Raw genomic sequence first — 18560 nt, forward strand, 5'->3', positions numbered from 1 at the left:
CTAGCACTTTTCATCTGTTGTGAAAGGTTGTACATAGGTTAAGAGTAAGAATAAAGTAGAAATCACCAAGTAATACAGCTGGCTAAAAATCTGCCAAATGATCAATACATGTTTGAAAATTTTGTTAACGTTTTCTGACCAACTCTACCAAATAGATTTCTTGGTCTGAGAAATGAGACAAAACCACAGTTACCCACTATATATAATTCCCTGCAATCTAGTTCACATTTATGAATGGGAATTTGAAAATCATTCAGTCTTGGTCTCATTCCACACCCACTGAAGTGAGAGAGAGTTTTACTCTTGTCTTCAATAGCAGCAGAGTGAGAGACCAGTGCTGAGCATTTTTGAAAATCTCAGCCTAATGGTTTTATTATACATATCCACTCTTTACTTTATGCCCAAGAACACTGAGCCATGGCAGGCACTTCCCACCGTACAACCTGCCAAGGATGTGCTTATTTTGATTTTAAAACTTTCAGATATTATTTATAAAGCTAACTAGAACTGGGGAGTGTTTGAAAAGTGTATTGACAGCCCTTTTAGCAGCCAGATTCAGACTGGTTAATTTATATGCTTTTCCTTATTACTGTTTAAGTGATTAAACCCAAAGACAGTGACATACAAAGTTCACTGAAAGAAAAGCCACAGATGACTAGTTATTCAGACATTGAAAAACATCTTTCTTTATTATCAGGGAACTAAATTCCCTATTTATAGGATTTCAACTGAACTGAGTTTGTCCTGGATGCGAAATTATTGAAAGATATATACAGAGCTTATAGAATGGACTTGCACAGTGTTAAACACAAAAGTAAATTGTTTTTCAAATCTTTAGATTAAAACTTGGGTAAATAGAATGGGAATTGTGACAAAGGCTTGAGCTGATACAATACACCTGATTTTATATTGCAGTTGTGTTGATGGTGGATTTATGTATGTTGTGGGGGAGGGGACATTAGGTCTAAGGACATGGAGAGAAGCAATGAAAAAGCAGGATTATTTTGAAAACATCTTTGTGTCTGCCTCTGCACAAACTGCAGAGCAGGGGCACAGCTATAAGTGCCCAGAAGGGGGTACTAGTAGTTACTAAGCTGGCTCAGTAGCTCCTTGAAGCCAGTATAGAAGCCACCATCAAAGCACTTAAGCAAGTGCTGAACTGTAAGCATGTGAGTTTTCTCATCTCTGTTCACCACATGAATTCATCATGTACCTAAGTTCCATTGACTGACCAGACAAGCTGAAGAGAACACGTCACCCATTAGCACTGGACTTTATGCTGCTAACTCAAAGGATTTACAGTCCAGACATTTCTGTTTACTGAAAAGACTGAAGTCATTGATCAGTGCACACAAGTAAAGGAGGACAGATACAAGCATGGATTTTAAGTGACAGGCTGCATCTTATTAAAATTTAACATTGGAGTGGGGTGCTGTCTGCCTATCTCTCCATATCAGACATATTTGGGTCCACTGCAGGGTTTACTTCGCTTCTATCATATAGCCCATAACTCAGGGTAGACTCTCCACTGCCTACTCTAGGATTCAGTTTGCTCAACTCAATCCTCTCACCTTCTCCTCCAATGGGGACAGAAGATACCAAAGATGGATCCTGGTCTACAAGGACTTCAGGTCTCCTTCTTTTTCCCATTGACCTGAGGTCCACCAGCAAAATCCCATGTCTCTAGTTTTCTCGTCACTGACTCTTTGGCCTTTTATCTGCCATGGACACTGGCTGTAAGTTGAGACAAACTAATATTCATAAATTCCTAACACTAACCCCTTAATTCCTATAACTGTTTAACTTAACTGTGCCTTCCTCACAGCACCATAGAGCCCCCCCTCCTTCCCCCCCAAAAAAAACCAACAAAACACTAGGCCACAGACAATTTGTCCTGATGGCAAAAAAATTCCTTCCTGACCCTTAAACAAGTAATCAGTCCGAGCCCAGTCACAGCAATCTAACAACACAGTTCCTATACTAAACTGTAGGGAGAGTGTTCAAGTAAAAATGTGGCAAGAGACCTGAGAAACTCCGTCCCAGGGTTTAAATAAATTACTGTGGGAAATAAGAGCTAATTGGCTCACATCTGTCTGGCCAGCCAATGGGCAGCAAATGCCTGGGGGAGGATGGGCCTATCTCTATATAAACTCCCCCTTTTATCCTAAAGCTGTCTGGCATCTTGCAGATCCAGTCAAGTTTCCCATCCATTAAATTGGTGGGTGGCATTGGATATGGACTTTGACACATGACATTTTTTATTCAAATTCTGAAAAAAGAAAGTAAAACACACACTGCCTGGGGAAAGTGTGTGTGTTTCTGTCATGCTAAAACAAAAGACTGTGAATGTTAAACTGAAAACCCAAAATTGAGATCCAGATGTAAGAAAAAAAGTCACTATGTAAACAGTCGGTACAGGAAGAATACACTGAAGACGATAATAGTTATCTAATAGCTGTTGTATGTGTGTATCATTCAGGGTTTAAAATAGCTTGACCCTGCATTTCATAGATTCCAAGGCCAGAAAGGACCATTGTGAGCATCCATCCTGACCTCCTGTATAGCACAGACCAAAGAACTGTGTGTAATGCTTTTTGAGTCTCCCTGAAAAGATGGAAATCTGGGCTGTGGGTCAGTAAAGAATTAAACTGAAGCACAGGAAGGAGAGAAATTGTACATAATTAGTCCTGATATTCCTTGTTACACCTGCACTCTGCACTCCCTTCTCAACTAAAACTTTCATTTAACTGGAGTTTTGTTTGAATGAGAAGTGCAGGGAAGCCAAGATCCAAAGTATGTTACAAAGCACACTCCCGCCTCCTCCTGTTTATTTTCTTATAGCTTGCCTTCCTCAATATGAAGCAGGTCCCAATTCAGCAAAGCACTTAAACACGAGTTCAACTTTAAGTGCTTAAGAACCTCTCTGTATCAGAGCAACAGAACATACCTCAACACTAAAACATTTGGGAAAAAACAGAGTTTCCTACTTTTTTCATTCATTAACAATTTAGTTTGGAATAGTCTTACCTAACTTCCATTAAATAGCTACAAATAGCACTTCTTATGACTTTCAAAATATTTAACTGAAAAAGGTTCAAGATTATGTAACAAACAAAATATTTTAATACAATCATATGAGTCCTTATTTTATGTGATTTTGCATTTATCTCACTAACTGGAGTATATTGTTCATTTGTATTCAATAAACACATTAAATTTAATTTCTCAGTTAATATACTTTTACATGTGAGGACTATATACATCTTGTAAATTTTGGACGCTGCTGTAATATACATAAAAAATACAGTTCCTGTGTTTTTATGTATTGATGTAGAACCTTCCTGAGACAAAGGCACCTATTAGTGTATTGAAATACGAACTGGAGGATCAGTCACAACATCTCAGTGAAATAAGATACTTTGAGTAATATGTACTTAATTATCCTTTGGAGACATTATTTCATGTGGAGTAGATTTTGCTCATTGGACTGCCATTTCATGGCCTTTTATTTATCAGAAATATTAATCTTCAGTACCTCCTAAACAGGAAAGGAAAATAAAGGTAAAATCTGCTATTGTTTTCTTTGAAACAAGCCAGTGGCTTGGCAAAGCTATAGGGAAACTAGTAAATATGTAACTTAATTCATAAAAGAAAAAATCTTATAAAGCACTCCACTCGTCCCCTCCCCAGTGTCGTGAAACAGACACTGAAATCTTAAAACTTCTATTACTAATTGTATTTTCATTGCGATCATTTTGCTGGGACACTACGTTGATTGTGGCCTTTTTGTATCACTGGCACTGCTCATAGCAGATACACAAAAGCAGTTTTTTATACTAAAACCAGCTGACTTTCCGAAAGTGCTTGTGTGGATTCTTTTTTTGCTTCCAGCTTTCTCTCTTCCCCCATTAGGTGATCATTATTACTGCACTTTACCTCTACCATAGGGAGTATGGATGAATGAAGTCTGGCGATTAAAAGCTGAGTCAGCCCATTCTGTTCAGACACTGAAATCTCGCTCCCTCCTTATGACATGCACACAGTGTATCCTGTAAAAGCTAGCAAAACTGTCCTCTAGCTTCACTATGACATTTAGAGAGCAACCTGCTATAATTTCTGTTTAAAATGTTACAACTTCCAATCACTAATGATAAACAGAAGTATAGGATGTTAGATCTTTGGTCATTGCTCTTCAAAAAAGGGAGAACTGTACTTTGGTATGCATAAAGTCTTGTTTTCTTTTGGTCTGGATTGAATATAAAGTTTGGTTTTTTTAATGTACTAAAATGTAACAAAAGATCAGTATTCTTTTCAGTATTACTTTAATTATTTAATGTTAATATTGAGAGCCAGCTCGTATTAGTGCAGACTAATATTAATTCCTCTCCAGTGCATAAACACATTAATTTGTGAATTAAAATGGATATAATAATTTTATTTTATTTTGATTTATAAAACAAATAAGAGAAGTGCCCATCCCTAGCTCTCACAAGAATGATAAAATCATATTTGAATACATACATCTATTTGGGACAGATCCATAAAGTCAATGGATCTGCACTGATTTACACCAGCTAAAGAGCTGGCCCACTTTAAGGCTAAATTTACATGATGAGACAGGGGTGTGATTCCCAGTTTGTGCAGACATACTCATGTTAGCTCTCATCGAGCTAGCATACTAAAAATAGTGTAGCCACAATAGCATGGGCAGTGGGAAGGGAGGCATGGGCTAGCCACCTGTAATCTTTTGTTACTTTTATGGTGAAATGTTCCCATTTAATATTAAGTTGTTACAGCTAAAGGTGCCATAAATCCCAAATTAGTTTTCAGGTTCGAGCTTCTCGGTCAGCTACGGAAAAATTATTTAGTAGAGGATCACTAGGTAACACGTTGAATAATAAAACCAAACGTTATTCAAAAGAAAAATTAGCAGTTAAGGAAACAGGCATCCAGTTACTGCTTACACAATACTACAATTATACTTATCCTCAAAGATAAAATATGGGCAATCAATCTACTGACAACAGAGTGAAGTGCAGCCTTATAATCTTGGAACTTAACATATCCTTTTGATATTAATTGGATCTCCCCCAGTTTTAACAAAACTACTCCTTTTATAATCTTTTATAATACTAATTAACCTTGAACCTACCATAATCACATGTCTGACACCTTATTGGCTCTTCCCATTGCACATTGCTGAGCTTAACATCTATACTAATGTCCTTCCCATACTATCAATATAGATAGCATTTTAATAAAACATTCACAATTCTTAAAAACACTAATTAAAAAACAGTTATAACCGAAGGATAGCCACAGTATAACCTCGGGTCATGTACTTGCTAACCTAAATGTTCCCATTTTCCTGTCTCCAGCTTATGTCAAACTTTTCTCACAATAGCAACCTCGTTTCCAATATTCCTCTACACTTACGCCAACGTAGGCCAGAACCTGATTTCTCCTTTATATAGGCTACACACCTCAAGTACAAACCCACCTGAACGTCGTGCCTCCATGCTTGGCATGGCTAGCCCATGCCACTCACTCACCGCTTGCCGCTCTGTGGGCTACCACAGCTACACTACAAATATTAACGCACTAACTGGATGAGATCCAGTGTGAGTATGTCTACACGAGGTGGGAATCACATCCCCAGCTCTGTAGTGTAGAGAGACCCTACATGTGTATATGTGTAACGTCTGTATCCAGGGCCGGCTCCAGCGTTTTTGCTGCCCCAAGCGGGGGGAAAAGAAACCTTGCTGCAGAACGGGGAGGCGGAATCCTGCCCACCGAACATGGAGGCGGAGTGACAGGGCGGCCTCCGAATTCCCGCCGCTGCCGAGGGCTGATTGCCGCCCCAGAGCCCGACGTCCTGCCGCCTCAGGCACCTGCTTGGTTCGCTGGTTCCTGGAGCCGGCCCTCTCTGTATCTATTTATCTTCCTCATTCTCTGGGGAGGGAAGGGGAGAGAGACAAAGATTTCCCAAAAAGCATTTTGCTTACATTAAAAAAGTAGCCAAAAAGTATTTTCCTCTGAATATTCAGATGATCTATTTGTTAATTAATTAGGATTTGCAGAATCAATCCTTTATTTATGCAATAATTATTATTTACATATTACTCTTATTGATTTTAGTGGAATTACATGTGTAACTAAAGGTTTTCAGCACAGAAAAATACAGTAAGTCAGCTATTTACAGGAATAATCCATGGCTAGAATGATTTAATATGAAGTTATCCATCATTGATATTATATTTTTCTTATTGGGGAGCCAAAAACATTGTTGAACCCAACAAACATTAATGCACATAAGTAATTTCATTGAGTTAATGGAACTACTCACATGCATAAAGTTACTTGGGTACATAAACATTTGCAACGTTGGGACCCTAGAGTTTTAAATACAGAAGGAAAGAAGGCCTTAACCCTTAATCTGCTTTTATCTTTTACACTCACTTTTTACATTTACCTCTATCTAAGTTTGTCAGAGCAAAAATTATAAAAGTTTTTATTTTAAACAGTCTATTAAAGTCATACAGTAAAACTAGGTGTTAAGGTAAAAAGGGAAATGATGATAAATTCATAAAAAGACTTGTTTGAGTTGCGATAGCATAGAAAGTTGTTTTATTATGCATTTTCATTTTCTGTTAACTTCCACTATAATGTGAATGTAAATCAAATATATGGCCCTTCTCATAGCTGCAAAAAGCAAAATAAAAATACATAAATGTTAAATTAGATTTCTATACGGCAAACACAGATGAAAAATTATCATTGGGAAATGGGCACAGGCCAGTAGTTTAATAACGTGGCATCTGCTTTGCACTTTTGCCAATACTGCTTTTTCTAAACTGTTTTTCAATGTCTAGTCACATATTTAGGAAGAATTTAATGAAATACAAGCAGAAAATACTGTATTTAAACAGTCAAAATTTATTTTTGTTGGCAAACTATGGATCTTTGATATAAAAGTAGAAAGGTTTTTAAATGTAAACTCTACAGGATTTAAAATGCACTTGCTGTCTTTGAAATATAGCACAACAAAGCTGAAAGACAGGTTGAATTTATTTCACAACACTGTGGGATATTTATGTTGAGATACAAATAGCTTAAGGGCCAGATACGAATTAAAGGAAAAAGGAAGAGAGATTGGAAAACTGTAGAATATGCCAGCTAGGCTAGTGGGAGGGTCCTTTTGTGATGAAATGTTGCATAAATAATGCCAATGGGGGTCTAAATTCACTGTTGCCATGGAGACCTTTGTGCCTGACTGAACTCCATTCTTTTCTGTTTTAAGACTGCAACCACTGGGCTTGTGGTAGCTCTAATGAATATCATTTTCTGTTTCATTTTACTGTAAATGCTAGAATGATGAAACCAAAAGAAGGCAGTGCTGTTTTTTGGTTTTCTGAGTGTTCAGGATGGTAAACAGCATTCTCCATTTAAAATCTTTTAAGTTTCTTTTTTAAATGATGGGGGCGGGGGGGGAATTGACTAGATCTGCCTGAACTGCTGCTTTGGAAAGGAGGGAAAACTCTCTCTTCAGCTTTGTTGATTAGTCTTGTTTGCCTAGACTGATTTTTTTGGAAGTGATTAAGGAGAGTTAATTTACGAATTGTACAACAAAGGTAAAAAGTTAAAGCTAAATCAGTTCTTTTGTAAAATTGTGATGAAAGTTTAGAAAACTATTTTCCTGAAACTTAGATTGCTAGAATGTGTTTTGAAAAAAACTACAAGTTTTGCTAAAGGACAATATGGTGTGCAGGAGAACAGACTAGATGATCATGATGGTCCCTTCTGGCCTTAAAATCTATGAGACAATTGTGAATAGCTTTAATCTAGTTATATAATCTTTTTGTCATTCACTACAAAACAATGTTTGAAAATCGTAATAATTCAAGAATGTTTGTTAAGAACGAATAACACTTCTATCTAGCTAAGTCCATCACAGTTGGAATACTGTTTAACTAGCTGGTGATTACCTCATAGTTTTTTCAACAACTTACAGTAATTTTAGAAATAAAAATAGAAAAAAGAAACCCTGAACATTTTACATTGGATAAAGACAAGTAAGTAATGTTACTTTTTAGTAAAGGTGTCTTAGTTCCTAGAATATTTTCTTGTCCTAACTCAAACAATAACAGTTTATTTGATGTTTGTGGTTTTGTTCGTTTCAATCAGTCTAAAGCTATGTCCTAAGGAAATCAATAACTCCACAGAGAGATCAGAAAAATTAACTGAATGATCTTTGCAGTGCAAAATGTCTTTTCATAATTGGATATTTTGAGCTACGCACCTGTTGCTTTCCACTTTTACCCTGGAAAACCTTAGTTCTCTGTGAATGAATGCTTTGTAGTGTATCATAGTAATTTATGTTTCCCTGATTCTAAATTATATAGATGAGAATGACATGTGAATTTTATATAATTAAACAAAGCCTGTAAGCTATTAGCTTTGCAGGTACATTTTTACTCAAATGATTTAACTGTTTTGAAATCACTTATAGAAGATTAGTGACAATAATGCATGATTATGACCTCATGGATTTCTCTGCTACTGGCAGAAGTCATCGGGGAATATGAGTGACTGTTCAGCAAATTAAATAAATGAATTGATCCCAGCAGCTCAGTTTGTCTAAAAATCGTACCAGCCTTCAAGTTTTATTCTGAAACTGATTGCTGTTCTTTTTTGACGGTAACATGTTATTTAATGGCATATCATTGATGGATGAATTCAAGCGAAATTTCTAAAAAGTAATTAGAATAAACATGATAAACTGTCTACAGTTAGGGTGATTTATGTAGCAAAAAGATAAGGTACAGTTTGATGTGTCTTGTAGTGAATTGCTGTCAAATTACTTCTGCCTGAATACAGTACAGGATTGTATTACCACAGAATTAATAGTATTTACAAGTAGAATGTCTTTGTCAGGTTACATTAATACGTGTATTCTCTATAACAATGTCTACAGCAAATAAAACATATCGTCTTTAAGGGCATCATCTTTTGATATAAAAATAACTGTTAAATGTATGGTTATTTGTTGGCTAAACTCAAAGACAAATATTTCCTAGATCAGTATAGCTTAGTTGCTTTAATCCTCTGCTAAGTGTTTTTAAAAATGTATTCCAGAGTATGTGGTATGAAAGATATCTTAATTCAGATTTTTTCGTTCTTAAACATACATAAAGTTGTATTAATTGTATTATGATTGGAAAATCTTTTTATCTGAGAAGAGCTTAACTGTCAAAATTAAATGCTTTACTAGGTCCCGTGTTTTAAAAGCATTACCCCGGTCAATCTAAACCTTGCTAAAATATTCTTTTAGATCTACTAATCAGTTTTATTGTACCCACAAAGAAGACATTAGCCTAATTTTAATGAGAATAGTTAAGTCCTTATATGATATACATCGGTTATCAATCATTTGCTGAGTGTATACTTTCAATTATATGTTGCAGAATGTAAATTTGTAATATATTTAAAATATGCCTGTCACCAAGGATTATTTCATTGAATTAATAAATGAAGCATAATTTATTAATGGTGGTTTCTGAAATGAAACTCACAAATTCTAATTAAAAATAACATTTGTTAGTTTTCTGAAGAACAGTAGGCAGTTTTGGGGGAGACTTGTGAAATACACTGTGACAAAACAAAACATGAAGTGATTTCAATAGTTAAACTTGTTTTACATTTCTGATTTTGTGACTCGAGAGAAAAAATTGTTCAATGAAATAAGGTCACTCATGTGGTCCTGTGTCAGAGGCTGTGTGTGCAATCCTAATGAAACTGGAAAATAAATACTTCAAGAGGCTGAAAGTTGCTGATAGGTTTTAAATGCATTGATGAATAGAGGTGCTTCATGGTTCTTTGCATGCATATGTGTATTTATTCAAGCAGCTACACACAGGAGACATAATGGGCCAAATTTATTCCTTGTGTTACTTCACTGATTTCCAGGGAGTTACACCAGGTATGAATTCAGGTCTGTATATGTGTACACAGGGAGTGTATTATGGGACAAAACAAAATTTTGTGTTGAATTTATTGAAGGAAGTGTGAAGGTTTTGACAACTGGGGCCTTTGGCAGCTGGGAAGGTATGCAAAGTCTTTTGAAACTGGGGAATAAGCATAGAGTGCTTCTGCTAAACTGATCAGCAGAGAAATAGATAACTTTGTAACCTAATAACAATTTAAATGTTAACAGCCCTTTCAGAGGCATCAGGTAGTTTGGGCTATTGTTTCTTGTTCTCTCTGACTCTGGCAGATATCACTGCATTCACTTGGCTTACATTTGGTAGGTTTTCTTTGGAGTTATGAGGGCCAGAAACATTTGTTTAAATGAAAGCTTAGCTTCTGATGTACAATTCTGGAGCAAGCAGTGGGTTCTGTGGGAAATGTTGTGTTTGTGGAATCAAGAAATGCATATTGATTACAACCCTCCTTGTCAGACCACACAAGTACTGCATAAGGGCAGTTGCAATCTGGGGTTGGAGTAAATACTAAATGCAGAATTTCTGGGGTATGCGGTTTCTGTCTAGGACATGGAATATGTCTGTTTTGGCATTTGCACACTGCTGTTTCAGCTCCAGTGCACACCCATATCTTGTTCAACAGGCAGCAGCAATAGCTGAGATGAGCAAGTGGTACACAACACAGTCTAGCATGCAGAGTAGCTGTATTTTAACTGAATAGCCTGCTTGTACGGAGGGAGCAAGGAGTAGTTGTTAAGAAACAATTTGAGGAATCAGGATGTGGGAATTATATCCCTTGTTCTGTATTTACTTACTTTGTGATCTAGAGTAACAACCTTTCTGTACCTCAACATGCTCATTTGCAAATGGACATAATACTACAGACCTGCTTGGTTAAAGTAGCCCTTCCTTGTCCTCACACCTCCTGCCAGTGTCTTCTCATATTGATCTACCCCACTGACATCGTTCTTGTGAAACTTCAGGCTTCTGGTCTCCTTGTACCTCCTGTAAAGTGATACTCCCCAGCTTCTGTTGTGTGCTAGAGCATATGAAAGTGCAAAGGAGGTGGGGGTTGCTGGCGTTTATCACTAATTCTGCTGAGAAGAGAGAAAGGTTTTAGCCTGGGGGTTATGGGCTGCTCTTTCTGACTATGAAGAGGCTCACATAGCCTGCTTCTACTGACAGGGAGAAAGGCCCAAAGCCTCACCCAAATAATGTTGTCTTCAGCTAGTGGCAGGAAAGGCATCCCCTGTGAGTGCTGCCACTTCTTTCATAAGGATGAATCTTACCCAAAGCAAAGGTGAGAGGGAAGTCACTCAGACAACTCAAAAAGTGAAGTCTGATTATGTTGATGTTGACCCATCATTGATGATAATGATTTATTTGTATTACCATACTGCTTCGGAGCCCTAGCCATGAACCAGGACCCCATTGTGCCAGGCACTCTACAAAAACAGACACAAAAGACAGCTGCTGCCCCAAGAAGCTTACAACTAAGTATAAGACAAGAGACAATATATGGACATAGACAGATGGTGGTATACAAAGAAACAGTAAGACAGTACTGCTCAACATGATAGGGCAGGGGTGGGCAAACGACATCCTGCGGGCTGGATCTGGCCCATCAGGGCTTTGGATCCGGCCCACGGGATTGCCACCCCCATGGCACCGCAAGGCTAAGGCAGGCTCCCTGCCTGCCCTGGCCCCGTGCCACTCCTGAAAGTGGCCGGCACCACGTCCCTACAGCCACTGGGAGAGTGGGGGTCAGAGGGCTCCACATGCTGCCCTTGCCTGCAGGCACCGCCCCTGGCAGCTCCCATTGGCCAGGAACGGGGAACTGCGGCCAATAGGAGCTTTGGGAGAGGTATCCGCAGGCAAGGGCAGTGCACGGAGCCCTCTGCCTCACCTCCACAGGGGCCGTAGGGACATGGTGCCGGCTGCTTCCGGGAGTGGTGCAGGGCCAGGGCAGGCAGGGATCCTGATTTAGCCCTGCTGCACGCCATTGTCACCCTGGAGCCGCTCAGGGTAAGCGGTGCCAGGCTGGAGCCTGCACCCCGAACCCCTCCTGCACCCCGCACCCCTAACTCCTGCCCCTGAGCCCCGTGCTGCACCCCTCCTGCACCCCAACCCCCGGCCCTGAGCCCCCTCATACACCCTGCACCCCTCCTGTGCCCCAACCACTTGCCCTGAGCCCCTTCCTGCACACCGCACCCCCTCTCATACTCTGCACTCTCTCCCGCACCCCAACCCCCTGCCCCAGCCCTACATTCATGGCCCAACATGCAATTTCCCCACCCGGCTGTGGCCCTTGGGCCAAAAAGTTTTCTCACCCCATGATAGGGAGTATGCTCTGGACAAAAGGATACCTGTTGTCAATTTTTTTGTAGAAGTCATGGCAAAAGAGAGTTTTAAGGAGGGATTTGAAGGTGGATAATGAGATAGCTTTGTGAATGTTTCTGGGGAGTATCTCCCAAGCATGAGGGCAGCATGAAAGAAAGCACAAAGGTGCTTGTTTGAAAATGTTACACGTGGGTGAAGGATATCAGAATGACTGTTGTTTTTTAGTAATATCTGCAAAACAACATAAAAATGCATATAAACAACATAAACATGAAGAGATTACATTACATACTGCTCTTTTTCTCATTATTTTTTATGCTTCACCTTAGTAATAGCCTCAATCCAGCATGAACCCTCCATGCTCTTCATCTTCCAGGCTATATGAGCGGCTGAAGGCATCATATGTTGGCCCTATGGCAAACTGATAACAGAAACGTCTGCCCGCTGCAAGTGATTTAAAAACAAAGCCTCTAAAACTCTATCTCTACTGGAGATAGTGAAGTGCTCTTAGATGGAGAGTTCTCTCAAGATCTTTGGCAAATTATTTCCCTTCCTTCATGACTACTTTGCTAAATAACTCCTGATTCTGCAGCTAGTGAGGTGGGGGAGGGTTTTTTTTTTTTTTTGGCTCTTTCCAATGTGCATGGACTGGCTTAGGACCTCCCTTTGAATGGGCAAGTTACAGAACTGAACAACCAAAGTTACCTGACGAAGGTGTATGTTTACATAACCTTGCTTCTCCATGAGAGTCAGTGTTCTCACTGGCAGAAAATTGTCCTCTATGTGGCGCGGTTGTAGCTGTGGAGTTTCCTTTTTTCCCCAGTGAGCACTGTCTAGCCATCCAAATGGCAATCTTTTGTCTGCACTGTGTCTTTTATCTCTCTCTCTCTCACTCTCTGACATTAAAAACCATCAACTGAGGAGAGCCTAGTAACCTTGGACCATGATCCTTTAAAAATAATTTCCCACCTGACTGACATTCAGCCTGTCAGGGTTCCCTCCACACTCTGAACTCTAGGGTACAGACATGGGGACCCACATGAAAGACTCCATAAGCTTGTTTCTAGGAGCTTAGGTTAAAAACTCCCCAGGCACAAATTCTCCCTTGTACCTTGGGTTTAAGTAACGCTGCCACCACCAAGTGATTTAACACAGAACCAGGGAAAAGGACCACTTGGAGTTCCTGTTCCCCCACCAATCCCCCAAGCCCTTACACTCCCTTTCCTGGGGAGGCTTGAGAATAATATCCTAACCAATTGGTTACAAAATGATCAAAGACCCAAACCCCTGGGTCTTGGAACAATGGAAAAATCAGTCAGGTTCTTAAAAGAAGGATTTTATTTAAAAAAAAAAAAAGGTAAAAATCATCTCTGTAAAATCAGGATGGAAAATACTTTACAGGGTATTGAGATTCAAAACACAGAGGATCCCCCTCTGGGCAAAACCTTAAAAGTTACAGAAAACAGGAATAAACCTCCCTCTTAGCACAGGGAAAATTCACAAGACAAACAAAAGATAAACTAATCCGCCTTGCCTGGCTTACCTATACTGGTTGCAATATTGGAGACTTGGAGTGGGATGGGTTGGAGAAGATGGATTTCTGTCTGGCCCCTCTCAGTCCCTAGAGAGAATCACCACACAAAACAAAGAGCACACACAAAACCTTCCCCCCTCCCAAGATTTGAAAGTATCTTCTTTCCCCATTGGTCCTGTTGGTCAGGTGCCAACCAGGCTATTTGAGCTTCTTAACCCCTTACAGGTAAGGAGGAATTCTAGGCTACCCTTAGCTGTATGTTTATGACACCGTATGTTTATGACACTGTATGTTTATGACAGCCGTATAGAGAAGAACTTGCCTTCCAAGTCCACCAACATTGCTCCCATGAGCTCAGTCCCCAGGCCATCAGGTGGGGAGGGCAAGGCTGATAGAACTACTGTGGAATTCCATGGCCACTAGAGAGAACTTGTGTCTGCTCAGCCAAAAGGGCTCTCTTGGGTGAGTTGGTTCTGATGTTGTTATTCTCTTTGTTTTCCAACTCAGTGTGTGAGATGCAATAAAATCTAGGGACAGATTCTCAAATGATGAAAATTGGTGTAGTTCTACTGAGTTCAATGGAGCTATACTGATTCGTGCCATTTGAGAATCTGATGAATAATTCCATCTTGATTTGTATTCTGGTTCATCCATACATCCATAACTGCAGAAAGAGCCTATCTGAGCTTCAAGAATTCATAGGCTTTATTAGGCCTCTGCTGAAACAGGGATACTTCTTGTTGAGCTGTAGCTCACGAAAGCTTATGCTCAAATAAATTTGTTAGTCTCTAAGGTTCCACAAGTCCTCCTTTTCTTTTTGCGAATACAGACTAACACGGCTGCTACTCTGAAACCTGAAAGGAGACTGTTTCCATCCAAAACAAAATAATTCAACTGTTTTAAATCATTGCAAATTTTGAAAAAAGTAAACCAAGTACTGCCATGTTCTACAGAGGAGGTGAAACACTACCAGTTATAGTTACATATATTGCACTCAAAATCATTCAAGTCAGACTGATCTGATTAAAACAAAAAAGAATTGCTTGCAGGTAAACTAGGCAAGCCCTTGAGCTTTCATAAATAAATACTAAAACATTTAACTGATTCTATAACAACCTGGCCAAATTTGTTTCTTCTTAAACAGTCATGATATTTGACATCACGTTGAAAAGATGTGCTAGAATATATTGTAGAGCGTTAGATGTTGGAGTTGATAAGTTGTCCCCCCACCTTTATTTTAACACACACAGAGACGCACAAAATTAATTGTTTCTACAATCATCTGATTGTTCTAGCACTAGATGAATAGGTTGTTCTCTAAATTATTCACTGAATAAACATATGAATGACATTTTAAAAAATATAGTGGTTTCATTTGAATATAATTGTTCATATAACGAGACTAATACCGCGCATGATTATTTATTGAGTAACCTCTACATTAATCATACTTTCCTTCTTCATGAATTTCTTCTGCTTCAATTCATTTTAAGCCTTTATGCTCTGGTGCAGCAACACTGCTAATGTTAATCAGAATTAATAGAGCTACTGTGAGAGATGCTGTGTATTCACCACTGAAATATTAAATGAAATGAAATTTTAGTTGCAGAGGTTGGGAGTTATCTACACCAAGAAGATAATGGAATACAGTTTTCCCCTTCACTTTACCTCATAGGAGTTTAGTGTGTGATACTTCCTCATGTCTACTTTTACAGGCAAATCAGAACATCTCTCCAATCTCCCATTTACACATATATCTATATGATAGAATTCAAGATCCTATGGGAAGCAGGACATGAGAACAGCAAAACAAGGACACTGGACTTCATAAAATCAGATTTCAAGTGATTCAGCAAAATAGTTGGCAAGTTCCCGTGGAAAGACCAGTTAGTAGGGCCCTACCAAATTCACAGTCCATTTTGGTTAATTTCATGGTCATAGGATTTTAAAAATCATAAATTTCATGATTTCAGCTATTTAAATCTGAAATGTCACAATGTTGTAATTATAGAGGTTCTGACCCAAAAAGAAGTTGTGGGGGCTTTTACTGTATTAATGGAATGTTGTCAGATTGGAGAGAGGTCTCGAGTGGGGTTCCACAGAGATTTGTTCTGGGTCTGGCGTTGTTTAACATCATAATTAATTACCTTGATGTAGAACTAGGGAGCATACTGATCAAATATACAGATGACAGAAAGCTGGGGGGTTGCCAACTCTTCGGAGAATAGAGCTAAAATTCAGAGGTATCTCAATAAATTGGAGAACTGGGCTATAGAAAACAAAATGAAATTCAACAAAGATAAATTGTAAGGTGCTACACTTAGGGAAGAAAAATCAAATGCACAAATACAGAATGGGGGAGTAACTGGATTGGCAGCAGCACTGATGAGAAGGATCTGGGGGTTGTGGTGGATCTCAACATGAAACAGCATTGTGATGCTTTTGCAAAGAAAATAAATGCAATTTTAGGTTGCATTAACAGAGGCATTGCATGCAAGTCATGGGAGGTGATAGTACTGCTCTACTCGGCGCTGATTAGGCCTCAGATGGAATACTCTGTCCAGTTTTGGTCACTACTGTAGAGAAAGGATGTGGAGAAACTGGAAAGGATCCAGAGGCACGTGACAAAGATGATCAAAGGGTTGGAATGCAAGCAAAGGTTGAAGGAACTGGGTATGTTTAGTTTGGAAAAGAGGAGGTTAAAGTGGGGGGGGGGGTATGAGAGTGGTCTTCAAGTACTTTGAAAGGCTGCCGTAAAAGAGATAGAGAAAAAGTTGTTCTCTCTTGCCACAGAGGGCAGGACAAGAGGCAATGGTACAAACTACAGCATAGCAGGTTTAGATTAAATCTTAGGAAAAACTTCCTAACTGAAAGAAAAGTAGGACAATGGAACAGACTGTCTAGGGAAGTTGTGGAAGGTCCTTCAGTGGCGGTTTTCAAAGGCTGGATAGCCGTTTGTCTTGGATGGCTTAGACACAACAAATCCTGCATCTCGGCAGGGGTTTAGACTAGATGGCGCTTGTAGTCCCTTCTAACCCTATTATTCTGTGATATATGTTTTATTGATGTGCTGAAAAAACATTACTTTTTCAGAAGCTATTTTAAAATTTTTGTTGCATGGTTGCAGTAATTCTTTTTATTTTTTATCTTTGTGTCTTCAACTTTGGAACAGCTGTACATGTTCCCTGTGTTATTATTTAACAAGATATAGATATTTCACCATAAATTATCAGTATACTATTTTTAATATATCATCTTAAATTTGGCGTGTTGTCAGATAAGAATTTTCTCCTCATTTGTGTTGATGTACACGCTCACACACATTCAAGCGCACATACTGGAAACAATTATGTTGAAATGAGCTCTGAGCTTAGACACTAATTTTAACTTGAATGCTTATAAAAATGTTATGCTTATTTAACATTCACCTTGGCCTTCATTACACAACTTGCATGACTTTGAAGAATGCCACTGTACAGAACAGCATTCCTAACAAGCAAATGTTTTTTACTGTATATCTGAAATTGCTAAAAAAATGTTATATGACAAACTATAATAAAATAATCTGTGCAGCACAAAATAAATTTCTTCTTTCTGGTATATATTGCCAGTAAAATCTGGTAAATGTCAATCCAAGAAATTACAGTTAACATCCTGTACCCCCATGTTCATCACTTTTATATGGCTAAGATATATTTTGTACACAGTATGCATTGTGAGGTATCATTTGAAAACTCGTAATCTGCTGAACATCATTGTACTGTTATGCTGTGTGTAACAACACTACATGTGAAACTATGAGATTTTACTGTATAATGTTACTAAAATGTTTTATGGTTCTGGGGAATGCCAACACATTAGCTCCTCAAAAACATACAAACATACAAAAGGACTGAGCACAGGTGTTGAGAAACCGTTAACTGCTTAATCGGGGATTCACCTGTAAACAAGAAATTTGCAATTCACCTGAAAGATGGGTGGCAGCTCACATACACCATGGAACTGCATGACCCCCATGACCCAGCAAAGACTTTTCCAGCACAGAGAGTTAGACTATTAGAAGAGGGGAAATGCCTCAAGAAACTTTTCCTCCCCCATATCTACTCACAGCAGCAAGATTGTTTGAAAGAAAAAGAACCGTAACTAAGCAGGGGGGAGTGGTCCTAACCACAAGGCTTTCCAGTTAGTATGGACTGCTGAAAGTTTTGGGATGAGAGGCACCTTTTTGCTTTAAAGTCTTATTTAGCTTGGTAATTAGATTGCAGTTTTTATTTTTTATTTGTTTTGTAACCAGTTCTGACTTCTATGCCTTTATCACTTCATAATAATTTAAAATCCATCTTTCTCTAGTTAATATACTTGTTTTATTGTTTTATCTAAATCAATGTGTTTTGGTGGTTGTGTTTGGGGAATCTCTACTCAGGTTAACAAAAGCTGGTGCATAATCATTCCCTTTGGTGGAATGACAGACTTCTAATGAGCTTACACTGCTCGTGCGGGTCCTCAGCAGTGTAAGACACACATTTCTGGGGTGCAAGGCTGGTACTGGGGAATTTGCAGATGTTACCCTGTATGTAGTTCATGAGTGGCTGGGAGAACATTCTTGTAACTTTGCTAGAGTGACTTTACCTGCTAATGGTGGTGTTTGAGCAGATCTGGAGAGGCTGCTTGTCACTAGCAATGCAGTGTAAAATTCACCCTGTGGT

At 38.8% G+C, this 18560-nt stretch overlaps 1 protein-coding gene across 8 annotated transcripts in view; it reads left to right on the forward strand.

Annotated features, from left to right (window-relative positions):
- The window catches only part of CTNND2 (catenin delta 2), a 1164839-nt gene that overhangs the window by 387655 nt on the left and 758624 nt on the right, over positions 1-18560 (forward strand). Inside the window, exon 1 of one of the 8 annotated variants that reach the window (XM_043540252.1) lies at positions 7266-7427. The exons of 4 other annotated variants lie outside the window; for them this stretch is intronic. In XM_043540252.1, coding sequence (XP_043396187.1) covers positions 7425-7427 — 3 coding nt within the window. In that variant the 5' untranslated portion in view covers positions 7266-7424. Of the gene's footprint in view, positions 1-7265; positions 7428-7474; positions 7632-7717; positions 8073-18560 lie in introns of those variants that run through there. 3 more of the 8 variants (XM_037893330.2, XM_037893331.2, XM_043540251.1) reach the window with 3 other exon arrangements.

Source organism: Chelonia mydas, chromosome 2 (genome assembly GCF_015237465.2).
Source record: "Chelonia mydas isolate rCheMyd1 chromosome 2, rCheMyd1.pri.v2, whole genome shotgun sequence".
NCBI lineage: Eukaryota > Metazoa > Chordata > Testudines > Cheloniidae > Chelonia > Chelonia mydas.